General features: G+C 37.9%; 1 protein-coding gene across 10 annotated transcripts in view; it reads left to right on the forward strand.

Moving 5' to 3' along the window:
• The window catches only part of GRIP1 (glutamate receptor interacting protein 1), a 308,043-nt gene that overhangs the window by 198,142 nt on the left and 87,487 nt on the right, over positions 1-22,414 (forward strand). For 7 of the 10 annotated variants that reach the window (XM_058023639.1, XM_058023635.1, XM_058023637.1 and 4 more), the window contains exon 2: positions 6,632-6,712. The exons of the other annotated variants lie outside the window; for them this stretch is intronic. In XM_058023639.1, coding sequence (XP_057879622.1) covers positions 6,632-6,712 — 81 coding nt within the window. The remainder of the gene's footprint in view (positions 1-6,631; positions 6,713-22,414) is intronic. 10 annotated transcript variants of the gene reach the window in all.

A 22,414-nucleotide genomic window follows, 5' to 3' on the forward strand; every position in this document is an offset into this window, starting at 1 on the left:
CTTATGGAAGCATTTGAAACCCTATGTTTTCTTAACAAAGACTGCTCTCGAGAGCACTGAGCACACAATTTGATAAGAAGGGATGAAGATTAAATACATCCATATTTGTCCTACTTGAAGCCTAGGCCATTAATGGCTACTTTACATGCAATGCTTAAAAATTTTTAGATATATCTGAGCGCTACTTTGAAGAGCAGCATTGCCATTTCAAAAAATCAATTGTCATAGGAAGTGACTGAAGCCACAGCTGTAAAATGAACTTCAAAAATTATTATTCCTCTATGCCAGTAGGAGAAATTAATGCTTTATTTCATGGTTGGAGCTCCCATAACACATCTGAAAGGGTTAGCGTATGGGAATAGCAAATTGTTGATATTCTGTTGTTTCCTGAATCATATACATTCAAAATCTGTACATTCTACACCTGGTGAAAAAAACTGAGATAATTTTATCTTTTTTTCAACAATTTATAGTCCCCTATGCTCTGACACAGCTGTAGTGACATTGTAGTAACCATGAAAGTTCCAGGATGTTAGTTTTGCTCTAGACTTCTGCATAATTTAAAAGGAAATCTTACAAAAACATGCTACTTTCCAGGAAAAATACATTCTCTGAGATATCTTCTATTTACTTTTGTCAGAGTGAGGTAGCAAGACAAAATGATTGTCTAGCTGGGAGTTTGGGTACTCTCTGTGAATGTGAGACTGGGCTTCAAGTCCCTGCTCCAAACAAGCATTTCAGCTTTCTCTCAGGAGAGATCTTTAACAGAAAGGTCTGAGTTTAGAAGAGAGTCAGTTGCTGCAGGAATGATCCTAAAAGTTTTTCATTACTCTTTCTAAGTCTTCCACAACTTCAGAGATTCTATAAACCACAGGCATCAATGGATACAAGTTTATTTTTATCTGTAAAAGCTTCTAGCTGCAAGCATTGAAGATAATGAAGAATGCTGTAGCTCAGAATTTGCTGTCACTGGTATGATGTTGTGCAAAGAAAATATGCTTTTAGATAATGTTTATGCCATTTAAAGATAAAATTCAAGGGAAGTTTCAGATATAGGAAGTATGAGAACCTATTTTGTGCTGTACTGACAGGATTCATAAAAATTCATTGTTTTTAGTGAAAAAGTACTCTTCATTATAAAATTAAGGAACAATGAATTTCAGTGAATGGAATATTGCAGATCTAGGAATGTGTGAAGTAACAACTGGGGCTCTGGTGCTTTTAATTTTTGAAGAACTAATCTTGGGGGTGTTCTCTCAGTTGCAGCCGATCCTGTTGAGTTTGTGGTGTTGCCAGTCTCTGTACAGATATGTGATTCTCTGCTTGTCTGACGTGCATGCTGTCCCAGGCAGTGCTAACAGCAACACACAAAGTTGATCTTACTCCTGTAGTGAGACAGCTGGAGCAGCTGAAAATGTAATGTGCTTCTTTGAGGAGTCTTGGGACTCTGTTGAAGATTCTTCACAGTGGGGAACATTTGAGAACACATCAGATTTCACTTGTTTGGGTTGTGAAGTCTACTTGGGACCTAGATGGTTAAGCTCTAAAATTATTTAAATTCAGTTTTTCCTTGCCCAAATAATGGCTTGTTCTGTGGTGAGACATAAGTAAAGCCATCAAAGAATGGAAAATGAAGAACTGAAAGATGGAAACTCTGTTTTCCCTCATAATGTTTTCGCATCTACTGTTGGAAAAATTTAGTACAGCTTTCAAGCTCCTAAATATTAGAAAATTCCCGTGTTTGAAATTTCATGTACAAATTTGATGCCGCATTATTCCCCTGCTCCCTCTAATGCAGGTTTTGCAGTAGAAAAGCAGGTACAAATGGTGACATAGAGCTGAGAACAAGTGAAGCATCTTCACCTTTCCTCTCCATGTAGGAGGGGCAAAGTGACAGTCACAGAGTTGTTCAGGAGCTGTTCCCAGTGGGGTGGGAAGAAGCTTCCCCTTTGTATGAAGCATGATGTAGCTGTGCTTAGTCACTTTCTGGGCCACCTGGTGCTGCCCAGGATTTGGACACATTTACTGTTTTCAGCAGTTATCGCAGGGACGTGTGTGGCAGCAGTGAAGGAAATGTCCTCTAACCCCTTCTGAAGACTGGAAGGAGAGACTGCCCTTAGCCTTTACCACATGTGTAAACAACATCTTGTGTCAATAGCTTCCACAGCCCCCAGGAGAGACATGAGAATGCTTCAGTGGCCATAAACTGCCTGAAACGTTGAATGTCTAGACTTGGCTGTTGAGGAAGTGTCTTTAGGCCTTCCTTTTATTCCCTCTTATGTGCCCCCAGTTGGTATCCTTCAAAGGATATTAAACTAAATACAGCAAATATCTAATGATTTCATATGGTCATTTTGCTGACACCATCCTAGGCACTTCAAATATGTATCTGTACACATTGCCTCATGTGTAATCCTTCTGGAGTTACATTACTGTTCTTTCTTACTGTCTTTAGAGACATTAAACTTGGACAGATGCCCCACACCTGTATATTAAAAGCAATGCAGAATGATATAAATGGGTCACAGCATGGTCCCTAACTCAAAGAATGAATCATTCTGTTACAGGATAGAGATGCCATCAGGTTAAAAATAGGAAGGAAAGTGCAAAAAAAGCTGTTTGTTTACCACACAAGCAAAAGGCAATAAACCGACAGTAATAGCTGTAAACAGCAGGACTATTTGCCTGTCCACTTGATTATTAGCTTTGTAGTCTATAATGGTATACAGGGCTTTGAAAGGATGATGTGTAAGCTCCTGTTACTGGTGTTCAGGACTGTTTCATGAGGACAAGCAAAAGGAGAAGACATAAATGTAATTTTGCTTTGCTGGTTAAGAATCCAAATAAAATCTGCAAGGTGTCACCTGAAATTATCATTTGTGTTCTGCCAAGAAGGAGTGAGTTAGCACAGTGTACATTTTCACTATTGCACATTTACAAGTGTAAGAAACATGCAAAGTGTGAATTTGGTGGAAATGACTCCTGCCTCTTAACAGTGTAAGAGGGTTGGTTTCCAGTAGTCACTGAGTGAAGAGATCAGCTGGCACAGCCAACCCCTTTGTATGACCTACTGACTAGCTGAAATTGTTTACTCTGATTTTTTAGCCAGAGGGAATTATGAGAGGAAAAAAAGCCAGTGGTGTATAAAAGCATCTGCACAAGTGGATGGGTGTAGCTAAGCTGGCAGGGAATGTGGCCACCTGTGGAGCATTCCTTCAGAAGCAGATAAGAATCCATGCTGAGTGGCAGGGTTTGCAGCTGTGTGTCCAGGTGAAGGCATTTCTGTGCTTTGGGGCAGTGCACTTTGGCCTGTGATTCCTTATGGTCTGCTGATGATATGCTACTCTTAGGGGTGTAAACAGGTGAGATTTATCTTTCTGAATCTAGCCTGTTTCTCCCTCTACTTTGTATGTGTGGCATCTTAAAATATATCACAGTTGTTCCTAGTATTGAATTAACTCCTATCTGGGGGGGAAAAGCTTCATATCCTTTTGCTCCTTTGCTTTTTCTGTGTGTTGGCTTGCTGAATTGATCTCCAAGTCTATCATTGCTGGTAATACAAAACTCTCCGACAAATCCCCCTAGGCAGTGCTGTCATTAGACATTTTTGCATTTTTAAGACCCTCCCTGCCAACTACAGAGTGGATGAATGTATCCAGAAATTTTAATTTGATGATAAATTCTTGTGGCTGCTCATGCAACTTTGTTAGTACGTATAAACAGATTTTTTCATTTGGGGCACCATGAATGGTGTGTGACATTTCAGGGCTCTCAGGACTTCCTTGTCTTTCTAGCTTCTTTAGGGTGATCTTTATCACCCTAGAGAAGCATTTGTCTGATCTTTATTTTGCTTTCCTGTCTCAGTTAAGTATCTCAGAAAGATTCAATAGGAACTCTTTGTACAGTTGGTTGTGTTTGTTGTCCTTGGTTTCGTGGAGTCCTTCGTACCTATTTCTAGTTATGTTTCAGTCTGATTTTACTGTTAAAAGGGCATTGGAAGAAGATTCTTTCAAGTTCTGAGAACAGCTTGCCGTTCCACAATGGCTCATTGTTCTTTCCCAGTAATAATAGGGTATATTTTGCATTTATGGGGTTTCAGAAGTTTGTGAAGAAACTTTTTGATCTCTTTGTTTTGCTACAAGAATCTTTGAGCTGATTAAGAAATGTAATGCAATTTCATGCCTGCAGTACCCACCCCATAAAGGTTTCAATTATAATAGGCTTAAATTAAAATACTATCTTACTCACCTGTGCAGTCTTACTTACTTTCACATCTGCCAGTTATTATGTAGAAAACATTTTTGCTCAGGCTCCCTGGTAAGTATTTGAATGTGCAGTCCCCTCCCCTCGTTGGTGTTGGTAGCCAGAAAGATTTGCAGACTTGTCCTGAGTTCTGAACTCAGAATAACCACAAGTACTCATAGTCCAGTGCAATATTGGGAAAATCTTCCAGCATGAGAGTTGACATTTGCTCCATGACAAAGATTCCGTGGAAAAAGTCTAGTTGTGAAAATTCTTCTTTCCTTTTTTCCTCTCCCTTGATCTGATGACAATAATTTGCATGTAAGAAGTCTGACTTGGAGAGGACTGTTTTGTTCTGTAAATGGATAGGTTTTTCCTAGGAAGAGCATACAGTCAAATAGAGCCCAGAAGTCATCACTATCCATCAGTTATGGAGAAATTGTATTATGTTTTCTGCCCACTTTTTAATAGAAAAATGTGTATGCGTCACACTATCTGCTGTCATGTTCAGCAAGTGCAACTAAGTAGTAATGGATGGGACATCTAAGCCACATGTTCAGTTTCTTTGTCTTCTGCCTTGAGTTCAAGCTCAGTGGTGCTTCTTCTGTGAAAGAAAAAAAGATAAATGCTGCTTCTTTCAGAAGCTTTGGTTCAGTCATACTGTATTTTTTTTCCTTTAATGAGGGGGTGTATATTCTACATATGCAATAATATTAGCTTATCAAGTTACCTCAAATGGAAGGATAAGGCTTTACATATCTTTGTCTTAAATTATGTACCTAGATCCATGTTATTATTTTTTCCATGCTTTTCTATTTCCTGTAGTTAGCAGCTTTATTTTCTTGGTGTTTGTACTAGCATGTAACATAATCAAGCCTGTTAGTCTTCCACTTGTAACACTGTAGTCCTAAAACAATTGCAGTTCATTTTACTGTAGAAAACACAATTATATTGGCTGTTGTGCTATTTTACCAATACATGTTCTTCACTAGTTGCTGTATTTTCATCAAGGTTCATGGCTATAAATAATTATTTTGCTTTTCCCTTTTTTTTCCTTTTTTACTAATTCCAGTTTTTTGTTGTTGCAACTGCCTAACAGTAGCAGACTTCATTACAGAAGTTCTGGTTCTAAAGGATAACCAGCTCTTTCAGTCACTTCTTTGAGACCTGATTTTAAATTAAATTATGCTGACCAAACCCTTATCTCACTGGTATAAAAATGGACTGCTGTCTTTGATGCAAGTTTCCAAAGCAGTTTGAGACCTCGCCAGATGTAAAGAGTGCAATCAGCAAAGAAGGATTATACTGTCAAGAGTGTCAGCTGAAAAGATGGTCCTCCAGAAAAAGTTTATATGGTTCTGTTTGATCTGAGGATGCTATAACAGATAATGTAGTCTTTGATTCCTCTACTCATTGATCGGAATTTAAGCATGTATTCATGCACATGCTATAAATGCATCAGTCATTTGCAATCTGAAGCAAAATATGCAAACAGAAAGATTTGTGACGCTTCAAAGTCTTTGAGCACTCAATTATGGGAGGGCAAGGCAGAAGCCTTATTTCTTCTGAGTCCTTTCTTTTGATTGAAATGATAAAATGCATATACTGTTTCTTCTTTTATTCATATTTCTTTCCGGCACTTATAGCTTGTCCCTTTCAAAGCTACAATATAGTTGATTTTTTTTTCCTTACCATCGTTCTTCTCTTAAGAGGGATGCAGAAGTGACTCACTTTCTGCCTAATGCTGTCTCTAATTGGTGACTCATCTGCTCATCCCACCATTAGTGGTCTTTGATGCACTGAAGTTGATCAGTACATGTTCCACATAGCTTCCTATTTAGACACAGACAGGTACAGGGCTGTTCTTGAGGCACGAATGTGCCTGGCCTGTTTGGCAACAGCTTTCTGTTTTCTCCAATCAATTGTTACAAAGGAAAAGGAATCACCCACTGACAGATCCTAAAGGAAAAGGAGTGCATCTTCCCAGCCAGAATATTCAAAAGCTCCTAAGAAGCCTTTTACTCCTGAACAGGGACAGTGCCTCTGTCATTCAAGTCTTTGACACACGAAGTTTCTAAACATGAGAAAAGGGCAATTTTTATCAGTATGTTAAACCTGAAAAAGCTTTTGTATATCAGGCCTGTCATCAATGTGTTACCTCAAATCTGAATTTTAGCACATCCTTTTCAGCTGTCCTATTCAGAGCCTTTGTCACCAAGGCTAAACATGACATTGAGCATTGAATCAGCATTTAGAAATACCCATCCTCATCTGGCTCACAGCATCTCTTCTGATCTGCTCTGCTAGTTCATACAGTACCTGGATAAAAAAATGTTGGTTTTAACATTATAATTAACAGTAACTGGAGGTGTTGCTTGTTTCTGTTTAGATGAGAGTCCTTACACAAAATCTGCAAACCAGGCAAAGGCACCTGATGGAGCACTGTCTGTGAGGAGACAGAGTATTCCAGGTAAGATTTGCTTCGCTTTTTGTAACACCTAACTTGGTTTTGATCAGCAAGGTAACACTAATCAAAATTCAGCTAGTTATAAAAAGCAAATGTATTGCAGTTGCTATTGAGCAACTTTAAAAGGCAAGAGAGCTGTAAGAAGTTTCTAGTTAGGTTGCCTCAAGCTTTTGCTGTGAAGAACATCCCTGTATCTCTGTCTTTCACAGCAGATTTGAGACACTGAGCACAACAACCTTTTCATCAGAGGCTCATATATTTTCAGGCCCTCTGAAATCTGTTCTTTCCTATCTGGTTTCAATAATAGAGGGAGATGGCTCATATTTTCCACTACTCATCAGCCAGGCTCAGAAGTCTAACAGAGAAATGCTCTGCCAGAGTTCGTCTTCATGTGATTTTCTGCCATGTGCAGAATCACTTGTCCATCCTTGTCTTTTGTGTCATTGCATCACACAAAGCTGGACCATTAGATCAATGGTTGGTTAAAATAAGTGATCTTTCAACCTGTGTCTCTTTTAATTCCTTCAGATAAGTCTGATGTACGTCCAAGTTTGACATACATATTATGCAGCAATCTAAAGGGATTTTCACCTCAAGTAATATTTTAGAGACCTTTTAATGAAAACAAACGAATGCTGACCAAGGGTGCACTCAGGTGGAATTATTGATGTTGCCGTTCTCACCTCAAGCACAGTAACCTCTGACTCGAAGGGAAGATGCATTGCAATAGAAATCAGAGCTGTGAGGTCCTGTCACCCACCCTCTAATGGTTAATATTGCCTGTGCTAAGTGGCTTTATTATTGAACAAAGACACACAACCCACAGAGGGTCTGTGGATGGGGGATGGAGCTCAGACCTTTGCCACTGCTAGGCTGAGATTTCATCCCAACAGCTATAGGGAGCAGCTAAAGCACATTTTGTGGATGGTTTTTGTGCGTGTTTCAATGTGTGAGAGAGAGCACGCTGCCTTATTTAGTATTGCTTATAATGAACATTCATATTCATTCTTGAAAACACCATAGTGATTTAAAAATTTTTATTTTTATGGTAGAATCGTGAAGATCATAACCATTGTGAAAAGACACAAGTACAGCATCCAGTGTGCAGTTAAAATATTTAATTATACAAACATCAACCAGGTCTTTTTTATCCAAGTCAATATAAATCAATATTCATTGTTCTTCAGAGTGAATGACGACCTCTATAGGGTACTTTTCAGGTAATGCTGTAGCTCATAGGTCAGTAATATTTATGGCCTTGAAAGTATTCAACCTTTTGGGTTTTTTTGCTGTGATCTTAGTAGTTATAATTTATAGTGTCATTAGTAGTTATCATTTATAGTATCATTACTGTATTTATAAAACACTTAAGCTAAGGTCTGGGAACAGGCTGAAGTTTGTGGTTTCATAGGACATTTTGAGAACTCATGACGATTTTCACTTGTGTTCTTTAAAAAGAAAGTTTGATGAAAATGTACTGGTACAATTTTTATTCAGAGCAGCTGATAAGATTAGGAATTTCAGGTGTTGAGTAATAGTCATCATGACTAATGACCATTTATTTTGACTAATGACCATTTATTTTGATTTTTTTTTACAATATTGATGCGCATTCTGGAGTTCTTGAGAGCATTGCAGATAAATTTTTACTTTGTGCTCTGCATAAGTCACAGTTTATTCAGAGAGATAATACAAGTGTTCAGTGAGAAGTGCTTTGCTGTATTTCAGGTGTTCTGAAAACAGCTGATCTACGCTTGTGTATATTCTTCAGCTTTTAATATAGTGATGACATTATCTGAATTACTTATTCCATCTCTAGACCTTAGGAGCCCCAAAGGATAAACTAGATTGAGCTGGTTAGATATTTTTAAAAATTGTAATTAAAATTCTTCATGCCTTAGCAAATTCTCATTGTAACACAATGAATGTTGTGAGTTTACGTACACAAAGGTGTTGCAAAACTAAGCATTACTTTGAGAATTAACTTGAACATTTAGGAGTTGACTGAAGTTTCTGAAAATAACCTATAAACATTTATATCACTTGACACCATGTTTTGTATGTGAGATAGCACCTTGTAAATAGCTTCTATTCTCACTTGTGTGTGAGCCTTTTATTCACATTATGGATTAGTCTTGGCAGAGGTGCAGAAGCACCCCAGCTAGCCAGCTTTGTTTGGCAATAGGAAGTTCACTATTAACTAGTAGCATTAATTAGTACAAGACCAGAAGCAGAACAGCTGCTTTTACTCGATCACCCTTCTGATGTTATGTAGGTCAGCTCCAAATAGCTTTAAAATTGGAAGGTGTGGTGCAATGAACCCAGTAAATTCTGCTGGACCTGGATGGGAACATGTCAGCTGGAGTTACTGTCAGTAATCCTCACATGGAGATCTTGTGGAAAGCATTCATTTCTGTTCCCCCAGATGGTATGCCTGATAACACATCACATTTCTGAACTGCTAGTTTTTCAAGCTTGAAGCAAGGGAGTACCTTTGACAGTACAGCTGTCTATTCCACTTGATGCTCTGTCATTCCTAAGACATGGACAGCAGATGTTCTATTCCCAAGGAATGCTCTGCCTATTGAATTAGCCAAGGGAAAACTTGTGGGTTTTAGCAACGTAATTGATTGCATGCAGAGTTTTGCACAGGTTTGAGCAGTCTGTGAAAAAAAATACTAGTGAAGATACACAGGATGTGAGATGTAAATCTTCCAGCTTGGTAATGGGATCGTGGCATCTCTCTGTGTCTGGTGAAAGTTCCTTCTCATGACATTTGAATTCACTTTAAAGGATTTCACTGCTCCATCCTTTTGGCAACTATCAAAAAAGCAAGCTTTTGTTGCTGCGAGGCCTGACACTACTATACCAGCTGCAAAGCTCTAGAGGTGGGTTTTATCCTTCCATGTGAAACTGTATTGAAAGAGCAGTATTGATGAGCACTGACTGAGTGCACAGAGAAGTAATGTAATTCTGTAGAGGTTACATGGAGCTCAGGCTTGGTTTATTTTACAGGGAAAAATGTTGAAATAATAATTTTATAATTAAAGTCAAATGAGCACATACTGTGAGATCAGTGCACTGAGTTTAATTTCTTTCATCCCCAGAAGGAAGGAATGGATTAAGCATCTCCCTGGAGCAGAACCTGCTTATTTGAGATGCAGAATGCATAATTCATGTGATGAGACTACATGTCATATTTACCATGTCTTCACATGGTGCAAAATCAACAAGCAGCAGATCCTTTCAAAGGGATTTACAGAATTGCTGAAATAATAGTTAATTCAAATTATATGCATTAATATAATGCAGTTTGAAACATGGACTTTATTTTACATGTGTGTAGGTGTTTAGTTACAGTTATATATACAGGATTGTTTGAAACATTACTTAGCTTTACAGTCAGAATTTCTTAACTTAAAAGTAAGGCTGAGGTAATGCTAGCATGAGAAGCAGCTTGCAGTCAGAAACAAACAGATTTTCCCCTCTAAATATTTAAATTTAGACTGTCAAGCAGAACATAATGAACCCTTATTGCTACTGTGTCCTTACAGAAGCCAAGGGAGTGAGTGTATTGTGCCCCCCTGAGAAACTGTCAGCAGCAGTGTTAAGGCGCATCAATGAAAACAATGTGTTTCAGAAGCCGTGGGTTAGACCCTTCCCTCACAATCATAGATGCAGTTAAAAACAACAGTACTTTAAAATGAAGGTATTTGATAGCCAGCCTCCTGAGTCCCTAGGTTTAGGTGGACACAGTTCCCTTGAGTTCTGGGCTGAGGTTTCCTGAGTGCCGAGGGTGTGCCCCGGCAGTGCCCGGCCAAGGGCAAGTGTTGGGACAGAGCAGGTGAGCCAAAGGTGCCATTCCTAGGATTGCTTATTCCTGCAGGAGCTTTAAAAAGGACATCAGCTATTCCTGTGGCACTGATACAACGTCAAGAGCTGATGGCACATTTAAAGAGGCACTTTGAAGTCAAGGAGACCTTAACATTTACTCCAAGATAAGCATGTTCCTGTGCTGTCCTGAATATGGACAGGCTGAATAACTGTTCCCATGATTTCCAAACTAAAATTCAATGTCCTCGTATCTGTTTTAACAACGTGGGTAAATCAGTCAACAGTAATGATGTGCAAACTGTTCGCTTTATACATCTATTTCTTTGTTTTCAGTTTACTTACTGAAAACTGAGGGCATGGAGGGGAACAAAGCAACCTGACGCAAGGATAAAAATTATTGTTTTGTGAAGTGAGAATAAGACACCATGCATTTAAGACTGATTAAAATATTTCGTAGAATCTGCAACAAAAGTTTAATTTTGCTTTTAGTCCATTTTTTTATTGAGTCTTAAAACTTACCATTACTAAAAAAATAGTTTAAAATACCACATTATTTTGAGGTGAAATGTGTCAGCTTCTCAGTGTTTCATTTTTGGGAAAAGTGAATTTCTGCTCAATCTACTTGGCATTAAATTAAAAATAAATCCATACTAATTCCTTCTTCTGTCTGCTAACCTAGACATGTGCACTGTCTGAGACTTCTGACTGTAAAGTCTTGTTGCCTGAAGTAGTCAAGGGCTCAGAAGAACTATAGTGTGAACTAAACACTGGGAGAGCTGTTTGAATCATCTGTGAATTCAGAGATTTTGTTTGGCTTGGGATGATTGCAGTTGTGAGCTGTCTCTTTCCTGAGTAAATTCTTGTTCAAGAAACAGGCACCAAATAACAAAGAGTAGAGAAAGTATTTCCTCAAAGAGAGGAGTTTTCCTCTTGTCTGGGTCAGAAGAATGGCAAAGCTGCCTGCCTTCTGTCCTGCTCCACACACCCAGCAGAAGGCCCTTGGACTCTTGTCCTCACCGTGTTGTCCAAGCCGCGGTTGTTTCACCTCCCATGTAACCCTTGTGCTCCAGCTCTGCCTGCCTCTGGGACCCACAGGAGCCTTCCCAAGCCTCATTCCAGCCACCCCCCACTCCACAGTGACAGCAGGCAAATTATCTGCATTTATGGTGTGAGTGCATGCTAAGCCTTGCAGAGACAAGCAGGAAATGACCAAACCTAGATGTCATAGATCATTCTTTTGAGGTTTTCTCCACCAACAGGAGCCTCTTTTTCTCTCTAACCAGTTTTTGTATTATTATTTGTCATTTGTAAGTTTTGTACCTGGCTGCAGGGAGGTACTAACAGGTCAGTTATTAAAATAGGTCACTGTGCTCTGAAGGAAAATTGTGAAGACTTTAAAGTCTGAAATTAAAGCGACTAGATTTTTCAGTTCCTTTGTACATGTGTAAATACTGCACTTTCTTTCCACACTACCTGACTCTTTGAAGCGTGCTGTAATACAGGTTTTGTATTTCAGTACAGTGTTTGATCTCAAAAACAAGAGTAGCCATCAAACTGGAGGGAAAAAAGAGTGAATGTAAAGCCCTGAGCACATCCTCTGCAGTGGCTCAAGATCTGGAATTGCAGTTAGTAGATGGTTTGCAGCCTTGTTTGGGGGGATCTTGGTAACAGGATTTTAATGCAAAAATAAAATGTTAAACAAACATAATTTTAGGGTAGGCTGAATTTTGAACTGCTAAGCTAGAAGGGAGCACATGCAAATCAAAGAAGCTTAAAATGCCTTGAAAAGATAATATTTACAGAGCTGATACTAAAAAAGTAATTGCTGTATGATGTAGTGTCCTCAGTAATTGCTTAGGACACAAAATATTCCTAAGAGAAGCTATGAAATACTAAATTATTGTAATAAAACCAATAGTTAACATCCTGGGAATTTTCTGGCTCTGAAATATTTAAATACACAATGTAAATGTCCTTAGAAAGCAGTAAGGCAGTTTTCATCCTGTCCTTGGCTCTGAACACATAGAGGAGCTGTTTACAAAAATACAGAGGTATGCCTTTTTTTCCCCTCCCTGGCCCACAGCCTGCTGTGCAGCAAATGCTCACAATTCTGTCTCAAGCTGCATCAAATCTGGCTTTCCTGAGGGGTTTGTCTACTACCCACAACCAATGAACTCAAATGTAGGTCAGGTGGAAGCCGAAGAATTTCAAAGACCCTTCTTCTTTCTTCACTATGATTCTTGGGCTTTTGTAACATCTGGGAATATCTGTTTAAATAAAAATACTATCAGAAAATTACTATCAGAAAGCAAGCAGAGGTTGTGAAAAAAATAAGAAAGTAATTGAATTTATATATATATCTGTATATGTGTGTATATATATGTGAACAAAAATTCCAGAATCCAGTCTAAATTAAAGCCAGAACATGTGATCCAGTTATGATGTCATTGAATTGCCAATATAGAATTGTAGTAACTGAATTTAAGATCGTGTGTGCTGTGCCTCGAATTAAATAAGGAAAAGTTCTGTACTGCATAGATGGAGTGCATTAATTTTCTGTTGCAAGATAATCTCAGAAAAAGGTGAGAAATCTGGAAAGTAAGATGGGAGAGATAAAAGGGTTTCTAAAAAAATCCACATTGATTGAAAAATAATTAGACTTCTGAAGTGATCCTGGCATCTAAGCTCCATTAAGTGACAGTGCTCAGGAGGGAGATGGCTCCCAGGTTATTCCTGTAGCTCAGCTCTTAACATCTGCACCAGGTTCCCAGTGACTGACAGATGTGACAGATGATGCATCCCTCTGGGTACGTGTTTACCTGTATGCAAACACAGCTCCAGAGCCAGTTTTGTTTTCCTTGGTGGTTAATATGGCATTGGCAAGACAGTGAGTGTTCAAAAGCAGCTGTTCTCAAGCCGCAGTTAACTTGGTTCAATTCCTTCAGGCTCCTCTGCTGAGTAAAACTGCAGATTTAAATGATCCTGTTATTTTTTGACAGAGTGCTCCTAACATCAACAGGCCCCCTTGCATCATTTGCTATAGTGCAGCCACCCTCTCAAGCAATGTTGGCTGACTTGTGCAGTCCTTAGTCATTTTTTTCATCCTTGTCAAAAGAAACCTGCCTTGACTTTAACTTCAGCTTCTCTCAGATTTCAGAAGCACTCTGCTGTCACAGATGCAGCACTGTGTTACCTAATCCTTCATCCCCCATCAAAATGTGAAATAGTCTTCATTGGCCAACTGGTTTTGCAGAGTAAGAACATGATTTGCCTGAGAAAACCTGTGAAAATCATCCCCAACCTTTTTCATAGTTCTCATGGTGAGAAAAAAGAATTCATCACAGAAGACTTGAACAAAAAACATATGTCAGTAAAAGCTGGGTTAGGAAATTCAAGTATGTCTCTACAAAAGCACTTTTTTCCCTCAATTTGCATTTTTCTCATAGTCACTTACTTTTACAATGTACTTTTAAAAATCAGCACAAAATGCCACTGAAGAGATTTTAAGCATTTAGAAATCCATTAGCTGTAACCTCTGCAGTCACAGTTATTATGGTAACGATCGTGGGTGATTTCCGAGCAGAAGCAAGAGTTCTGACCTGTGAAATGCAGATCACAGCCTAGTAAGCTTTTCTGCACTTGAGGTGTTTATTATATCTGCAAAGTCATTTGCTGATTTTCATGTTTGATGAGAGGCTCCAGTTGCTGTATCATTTACAGGCTTCCCTGTGTGTTTGTTTAACCTGCTGGAGGTTTACCAAATGGTCTGTGAAGCAGCTGCAGGGCTATATGTCTTTTCCTTCCCACTGACATTGAAAATTTTGGAATTTGCTTTCACATGTTTATTACTGAAGATTTCTTTCTTGTCCTTCCGCCTTTTCATCAAAACAAGACTTCATGTTTCATACACAGATAAACAGGAAGGAAATCTGTCTCTTGTAGAAAATTACCAAAGGTCACTGAGTTCTTACGTAATTGAGATTGCTGATGATTTATTTATACATATTCTTTACAGGTCTGCTACATGCTGGTGTTTTTCACTACTGAAAAAGGATTAGAATAGAGAACAGTCTCATTTGACTCCTTTTACCATGAAGGAGAAAATGTATTAAGGGCAATACTCTACGCAAGGAATGTGCACTTTTTCAAATATCCAACTGATTCAAGGTCTGAAAATTTACCTGAAAATTTGAAATTATTTTTGATATTCACACAGCCAGGAGCAGGTTTTGATGCTGATGGTACCAAACACCTTCATTCATGTGTATTTGAATTTAGTTGCATATAGTTTTGCTAACATTTAGCCTTTAAGAGTGAAATGTATTAATTTATTGCAGCTGCATTTTTTTTCCAGAAAAATCAGTTTAGCTATTTGTAGTATAGGATGATATACCATATAGCATCTATAACATCATTAAAAAAACTGCCTCAGCAGGTTAGCTGTTGCATACACATTTAGGGGCAGGATGGGCAGTTCTGAGTGAATTGTTGTGTACTCAGCAAATGTGCTTGCAGTGTGTACATGTGCATGTACTCCTCTGTGCTAGTTTGAAGCATGAGTCCCTAGTGCCTTCCTTCCAGTCACTGGGATACCACAGGATTTTTCAATGGAGCTTGGAACCTGAAAATAGGCTGGGAAGCATCAGTGCATCTCCTGAGGTTGGGGGTCCCATCTTCCAGGACAGTTGTTTTCCTGCACAATTCTGGCATGCTGTCTAAGCTCCACAAAGGGAAATTACCCTTGTGGTGGTTGGTTTTGCTCATTTTTATCAAAGTGTTGATGATGTCTGTTGAAAAATTTATTCTCCTTTAAAGGTTTCAGTTTGAAGAGGAGGCAGGGTATAGTGGACGTGTGAGAAGAGGGGAACAAGGAAAAGAAGAAAGATGGTCAAGGCTAGATTTGAAATAGGAGCATGGAGACAGTCTCTGAAAGAGACACTGGACTAGCTAGGTGAGCCTGGAAAGGGGGAGGAAAACCATATATTCTTGAAAGGTCATGGAAGGAGGTGCAAAGCAGAAGGAGATTTGTAACCCTGGGATTGTGCAACTGATGGTGATCCCTTCCTGGCTGAACATAAAACTTGCCAATCCAAGCAATCACTGCTGTCTACAAGAAGTTGTAAAACTTTGTGAAACCAGACTGACTGTCCCTTGTGGAATACACAACCTAGTGCAGCTACTAGAGGTTCTTCTGGGTAACAGAGAAGCTAAAATTTAGTATTAATGTCTTGAAGAATGACTGCATTTTCATGGGATAGTGCAGCTGGGATTTCTTGGGGCAACAAAAAGGGGGTGTCTTCAGAAAAACTGATAGTACATGAGGAGAAAATTCACGAGGAAAGCTCAGGTTTGCCAGTCTGTTCAGAAGTAAGGAGAGGTATTAAAATTGTTTTCAGGCAATATAATTTTCTCTGAGTGGAAATCTATGTAAATTCTTCTCTATACTGCTTTCAGTCCAGTATTGGAGGAAAAATGTGTATTCAACAGCAAAAATAATTTCTGCATCATTATATGTAGATACTCATGGATGCAGTATCTCTAGAGAGGAAGAGCAAGCAGTAAATCTGTGTATTCAAACTGTGTCAGTGCATTCAGAAGAGACTGAGTAAACTAATTGCCAAGAGTTTCATATGTAAATATTGAAAAGACTGAGGAACATTGTACTCTCTAATGTGGCACTACTGGATGTCAAGGAACTGTGGCAGGACCACACTGGGCAAAGCAGGCTGGTTCTCATGCTGTCCCTAAACCTCCTTCTTTCCAAGATGGAGCAGGATTAGATGGAGTGTTTTTGATCTGACTCACGAGAGCATTGCTTTATTTCAAAAGTCTTGTGTTGCACAAATCTGTAGACAGAAGCATATGACAGACAAACAAAATCTAGGCTTGTTCCTTTAAGGTCTCAGAGGTTTGCTCATCTGAGAAGTTTGGGAAAATTTTTTAATAATTTGCCTGCTTGAGTCTTTTTGCACTTAATAATTTTTTTATCTTATAGTTATAGATAATTAACTTGATGTTTTTAATGTTCCTAATATAATTTCTTATACCTCTTTAAAAGACTTAATGCATGATTTCCATCTGTTCAGAGGTTTTTTAATATCTCTTTCAATTTCTTCAGTGATTATCATTTCAGGGCATGAAAATAGTAAGGAAATAATATACCATCTACAAAGATAACACCAAAATATGCTACCCCAGAGCTGGATAGTAGTTTGCCTCTTTTCAACTGTATCAGTGCATCAAAGCTGCTCATTCTCACTTTGCAGCCTGATTTATACGCAAAAATCTTAAATTATTTTTTGTTGCTATAAAATTCTGTGTCCATTTTGCCAGTATGAAATGGCTCAAAGTATTTTTTATGGAGGATGGAGAAAAGGTTTCTTTGCTTGTTTGCCTTATAGCATTTTCATGCTTTCTATTCATTTCTTACAATTAAAAGAGGAAAAGAGATTCTGGTGCTCGTGTGTCTTCCACATCACATCCGTGGTACGTGGGGCAGACAGAGATGTAATGGCATGCCTCATAGTGTAGAATAAAAGAAGTGGTTTGGTTTGTGCAGGATCTGGAAGACCAGAAGTTTATTATAACATCAATGCAAACTAGCTTTTGGTTCCTTGCTATTTAAAAGCGCAGTAGTAAGAACAAAGGTCTTGTCTGTTCGAGTTTCGATGTATTTATTGTGAATTTCTGGGGCCAAAAGAGGTATTTGTGTCTATCTTAACTAAACATACAGCTTCCTGGAATTTATTTGAATCTCAACTTGTATTTGAATTATATTTTAGAAGGACATTCAATCTATTTATGGTTGCCAGTGATGCAAAATGCATCACAACCCTTTGTGGTTAGACTCACTGCATTTATTTTTAGTTTGAGTATGCGCAGGTTCAGCTTCACCTCATTTGTAAGAAAGAGTTGTTTTTCATCAAAATTCACCTCATCCTTTATAGGCACTTCACTCTGGAATCACTATTTAACCTTCCCTTTGTTAAAGTAATCAAGTTGTGTTTCAGGAGTTGTTCCTCCCTGGAATTTTCCTTTAACTATTGTGAAAACTCTTTCATGACTTTCCTGTCCTCTCTTTTGTTACTAATAATCTTGGGGAATTGTGTCAAAAGAAGGAGAAAGAGCATCTGAGTGACAGTCACTACTCCACTAACAGAAAGGTGTACTAAGTACTGCTCTGTTAAGCTGTTTTCTTTATACAGTCATGGTTTCTATTAATTATTCTGGCCAGTGAGAGGTTTGATCACCTGGGAGGGTTCCCAAATAACTTTTTGGCAACTTTAATTTTGTAACTAATTTACTGGGAACCTGTTGGGGTTTTTTATATATAGGTGCACACATCCATTCACATCTTTTACATTGGTAGAACAAGGTACTTATAAAAGTTTGTAGGTGATATGCAGGCTAGGAGGATGCAGATAGTTTTTTTTTTATTTATTATCCTTGTCCAAATTGCAGTTATCTGTGACACTTTATGTCTGTGTAGCTTGGGGAATCCACTGATGTTATGTGAATAAACACATAAAGAAGGCTCTTCAGTAAAGTCAATCTTATTACCAAGCTGAAAAGAGAACAAGAAAGCAAAACAAGGAGTATTTTAATAGGGGAAAATTGCAACAAGGAGCAACAAGGCCAAAGTCAGGAGATTTCATTGCTCTTATTCACAGAAAACATTGGTAGAAGGACACTGTGAATATCAATCCAAGCAGGAACAAATGTCAGTCTTCAATGCTAATTGATTTTATTGGTGGAGCAAAATGAGCCCAGCTTCATAGTTAAATGTGAGACAAGATTCTGCCAAGACCTTCCTCCTATATGAGATGACACTGTGACCCTGAGTACTTGTTGGATAAATGATATAGAAAATGAGCACTGACCTTTGAGATACTAAAGACACAATGTCATAGACAAATGAGACGTGTTAGAGCTGAATTTTAGATATCACTGCCAAATGATGAGTGATCATACCTGATAACACAATGTGACTCTTGAACCCCAGAATATTGCTTCTGTAGAGGAAAGTGAGAAGTAAAAATTGATAGAGGTCATACAGGGAAATCATGCCATTATGCCAAGATTGCAACAAAACAGACCAAATCGATCAAGAATAAAAATGTTACAGTACAGGTAATAATTTCTAAATAACTTGTAGTTAACATATTCACATTGGACTAAAAGTGTTCTCATTCAGAAAGATTTCAAATTTATTTCTGAAATTGAAAGTTTAGCAAATATATTTGAAAGTCATTACAAATTTTTAGCTACAAACCCAGATACCTAGCAAGGAACTTTTGCAATTTTATGATAAGGATGGTATGTAACTAAGGAAGCCATTAAAAGCCAAGGGCTTTTTCCTTAGCCACTAACCAAAGGTAATGGTGCAATAGAGAGCATATACTGGGTGGGAATGTCCAATGTCAAAGCTTGACTTACTTAATCAAACACCACAGAAAATAACAGGAAAGCTGTTTAAGTCAGTCTAGTTTAAGTGCTAGCCAGTGAGGATGATAGCTGGATATGATTATAATGTGTGGTAAGATGTGCTTTCCATGGCCTGTGTTAAGAGTATGGGGGAAATTGAAGTATTTTTGACAAGTTGAAAATAGATTTTATAGTCCTAGTTTTCTCTGTGTATAAAATTGGAGTAGAGACTAGAACATTTTATTTGTTGATCCACTGCAAATTGTAGTATATCTACTACCCTATAAAATTATCATTGACCAGTAGTCAAAACATGGGAATGAGATGATGTCAAGGCACCATCTTGTATTTTTCTAATGCATATATACTTAAAATTAAGCATTATAAACTCAAATCCATGCCAAACAGTTTTATGAGATTGTAGCAGCTAACATTAGGCTCATTATCTCTATTTCCATCATAAGCTCTGGGTCTTCACTAAGGACAATATTGTGAGTGTACCAACCTGTTCCAACCACTGTTAAATCAAGAAGGGAAAGAAAAACTGGAGCAAAGGCTCTCTTACAGACATTTTGTAAGACCACAGGGAGCAAAAGTTTGTTTATTTCAAAAACATCACATATTGATTTATGTAGAGAAGAAAAGAATTTCAGAATGCACTTGTTTGTGTAACTTAGTAAAGTTTTATACAAACCTGGAGCTGTATGAAATGTAAAAAATTCCATAACTTTTTCTCTAGGCCTGATTAGCAAATTTTACTCTCAATGGTAGGGGAAGATCTCTGTGCTGAAGCCTCTGTGTTGAGAAAGGCCCGCTAAGTTCATTAAGTGATTTTTGTACATTTAAAATAATTTAGAATTTAAATATTTTCTTTAAAAATGCTAGCAGTATATCCTTTAAAAGCAGAGGAGAAAAAAAACAGAGACAAACCCATCTTGTGAATTGTCTGCATGGAGTCAGCAACCTGAAGAAATGCTCTCATGCTGCAGTTTCCTTCTGTTTGAGCATAGCCTTTATTAAGAGTCAGGTCTTTTTCACAGGCAATCTTACTTTAAAGGAAGTATTTTCAACAAGCATGCTTTGAGTTGTGTTAGCAGCTTCCTCATTTGCATCCTTATTGAGATTCTGTACATTGCACTGTGCTTGGAATGAAAGATGTCATTGAAGCCTTCAGGTAGTACTATTTAGCTGAATCTTTATCTGTTTCGGTCTATTTGAAGATTTTAGCTATTTCTTCAATCCATATAAACATTTTCCTGTCTGTTTTAAACTGTTGGTCACTGAAAGAAGAGAAGGACCTTGCAATACACCCAACAGACAAGATGTGTTTTTGAAGTAGAGGTGAACCAGAATATACAGTTAGGAGGTCTTAATGTTTTTGGAGAGGAAGGTGAGATGTAATCTTTGTTCCTTTTCACCCAAAGTTTCTGGAGAGTAAGAGTAAATGTTGAAAGAAGAGCCAAAAAACTTTCCTGTGAAACTTACGTCATATTTTGGACAGAGGAAAGTCTTCTTTCTACATATATAATAATAAGGCTGCTCTGGAATGATATAAGCCTCTTATGTTGATGTCACATTCAGATTTTTACAAAAACCTGCAAACACCTCCTTGAAGTGACCTGAAGATGTGAAATGTTCCTATTGTCTCACAGGCTAGTGTGTGCAATGTCACTATGTGCTAATATGATGCCATCTCAGTTTCTGTGCTAATTTAATGGAATACGGTGACAATTTAGATGAAAGAAGAGATCACATAGGTAGATACTTGCAGCTGGGTATTTTACTGTTTCGCTGCAGTGATTTGTTCAGCAAGCTTGACTATCTAATAAGCTAGTTCATGCAAATGAAGGCATCTATCTTCATCCCTCTTTGCCATTAGTTCTTATGCATACATTAAACTTCAGAGAATAAGCACAGAGATTGATTAGAGAGTTCCAGAGCACAGGTTAGCAGCCTAGAAATGCCTGAGTTATTCCTTTTCTTTTTTCCCCCATGTTGGCACACTTACTTTACAGGAATAGTAAATTCTTGAGGATCTTATGTGCTTATTGACGTCTAAAGTCATCCCTATTTCTGTGATTTGGTAAATTTTAATATAAGCCAGTAGGTTATTTTGCAGTTCTTTAACCCTCCTTTTCCATTGGATTTAACTGTATTTTTTTTCTTCATCTTGAATATTGAGCAAGTTAATAATCTTTTTGACACAGGCACTTTTTTTTTCCCTATAAAAATCTAGTAAAAACTCAGTGCATCCTGTTTGCTAGGTTGCATATTAAATTGCCCCCTAAGCCATCCTTGTAACTTTGGTTTTATATCAGACTGAAGTATGCAAAAAGAATGAGTCATTGACAGATCACTTTTTAAACCATTTGTAGCAATGCATTCATCCAGCCTGATTTTGAACTACCATCTTCCAGAGGTCAGCATTTCTGGGCTGGGGTTTTCCACAAAGGTGGGGAGTAAGCAAACCGTAAAGAGAGCAGCGGTCACTGAGCACAAAGGACAAAAGGTAAAATGTGTGGGAAGGGAAGCATTCACTCGCATTTTCCATATTTCTCATTTTTCTCATCCATATCTCATTTTCTCAAGGATAGCCTGATCTTCTACAGAGAGACTTTGATAAACCCTTTTGTCATGCTGAGTCTCCTTCAATACTACCAAGTAGAAAGAGAGGGTGTGCATATAATTCAGGTGTATTTGTTCTGCAGTCATTTACGTATATGACCCCTAAAAACTTAAACATTTGTTCCTTAATCTTTGTACTTCAAAAAGTTATGCAGTCCCATTCCTCCAAATTTCAAATATTTGAAAATTCACTACCCACTATTTGAATACATGAATGATAGTTTTTCTAAACAGGAGTGACACCATTACTATATCCTTTCCTTATCCTAAGTGATTTGGTTTGCCATGACACTAATGATCTAGCTTCATGCCATAAAAAGGAAAACCACTTGTGTTAACTAATATATTACATTATATAGCAACTGTAGATCATAAAAGGCAATGCAAGGTATGTCAGGAAAAATAAATGACAGCTCAAATGGAGAAATGTGATTCAATGACACTATTGCTAAGATTTAACTGGTAGCAACAGGATGTTAAAACATTGTGGCAAACCATGTCTTAAATAGCAAAAACCTAAGCAGTTCAGACAGTTCTTAATCTAAAAGGAAAAAAAGATTAGGAGGTGATTTGATTGGAGGTCGCAGTTCTGCATCGAAGGGATATCCTGAATGTAATAATGGTACTATAATGAGATCTTTGTCTCAAAGGTTTGGCTACTCCCAAATCAGATAGACATTATCTACACATGTAGCAGAGTTTTCATCACTTTCAAAGCCACACTGGATATCTTTCTAAAAGGTAATCTATAGGTGGACATACCACCATATCAAGTTTCTTTGCTTGTCTCACTCAGGTCATGAGGGCGAGAATTGTTTTCAG

The sequence above is a fragment of the Melospiza georgiana genome, chromosome 4 (genome assembly GCF_028018845.1).
Source record: "Melospiza georgiana isolate bMelGeo1 chromosome 4, bMelGeo1.pri, whole genome shotgun sequence".
Classification (NCBI taxonomy): Eukaryota; Metazoa; Chordata; class Aves; order Passeriformes; family Passerellidae; genus Melospiza; species Melospiza georgiana.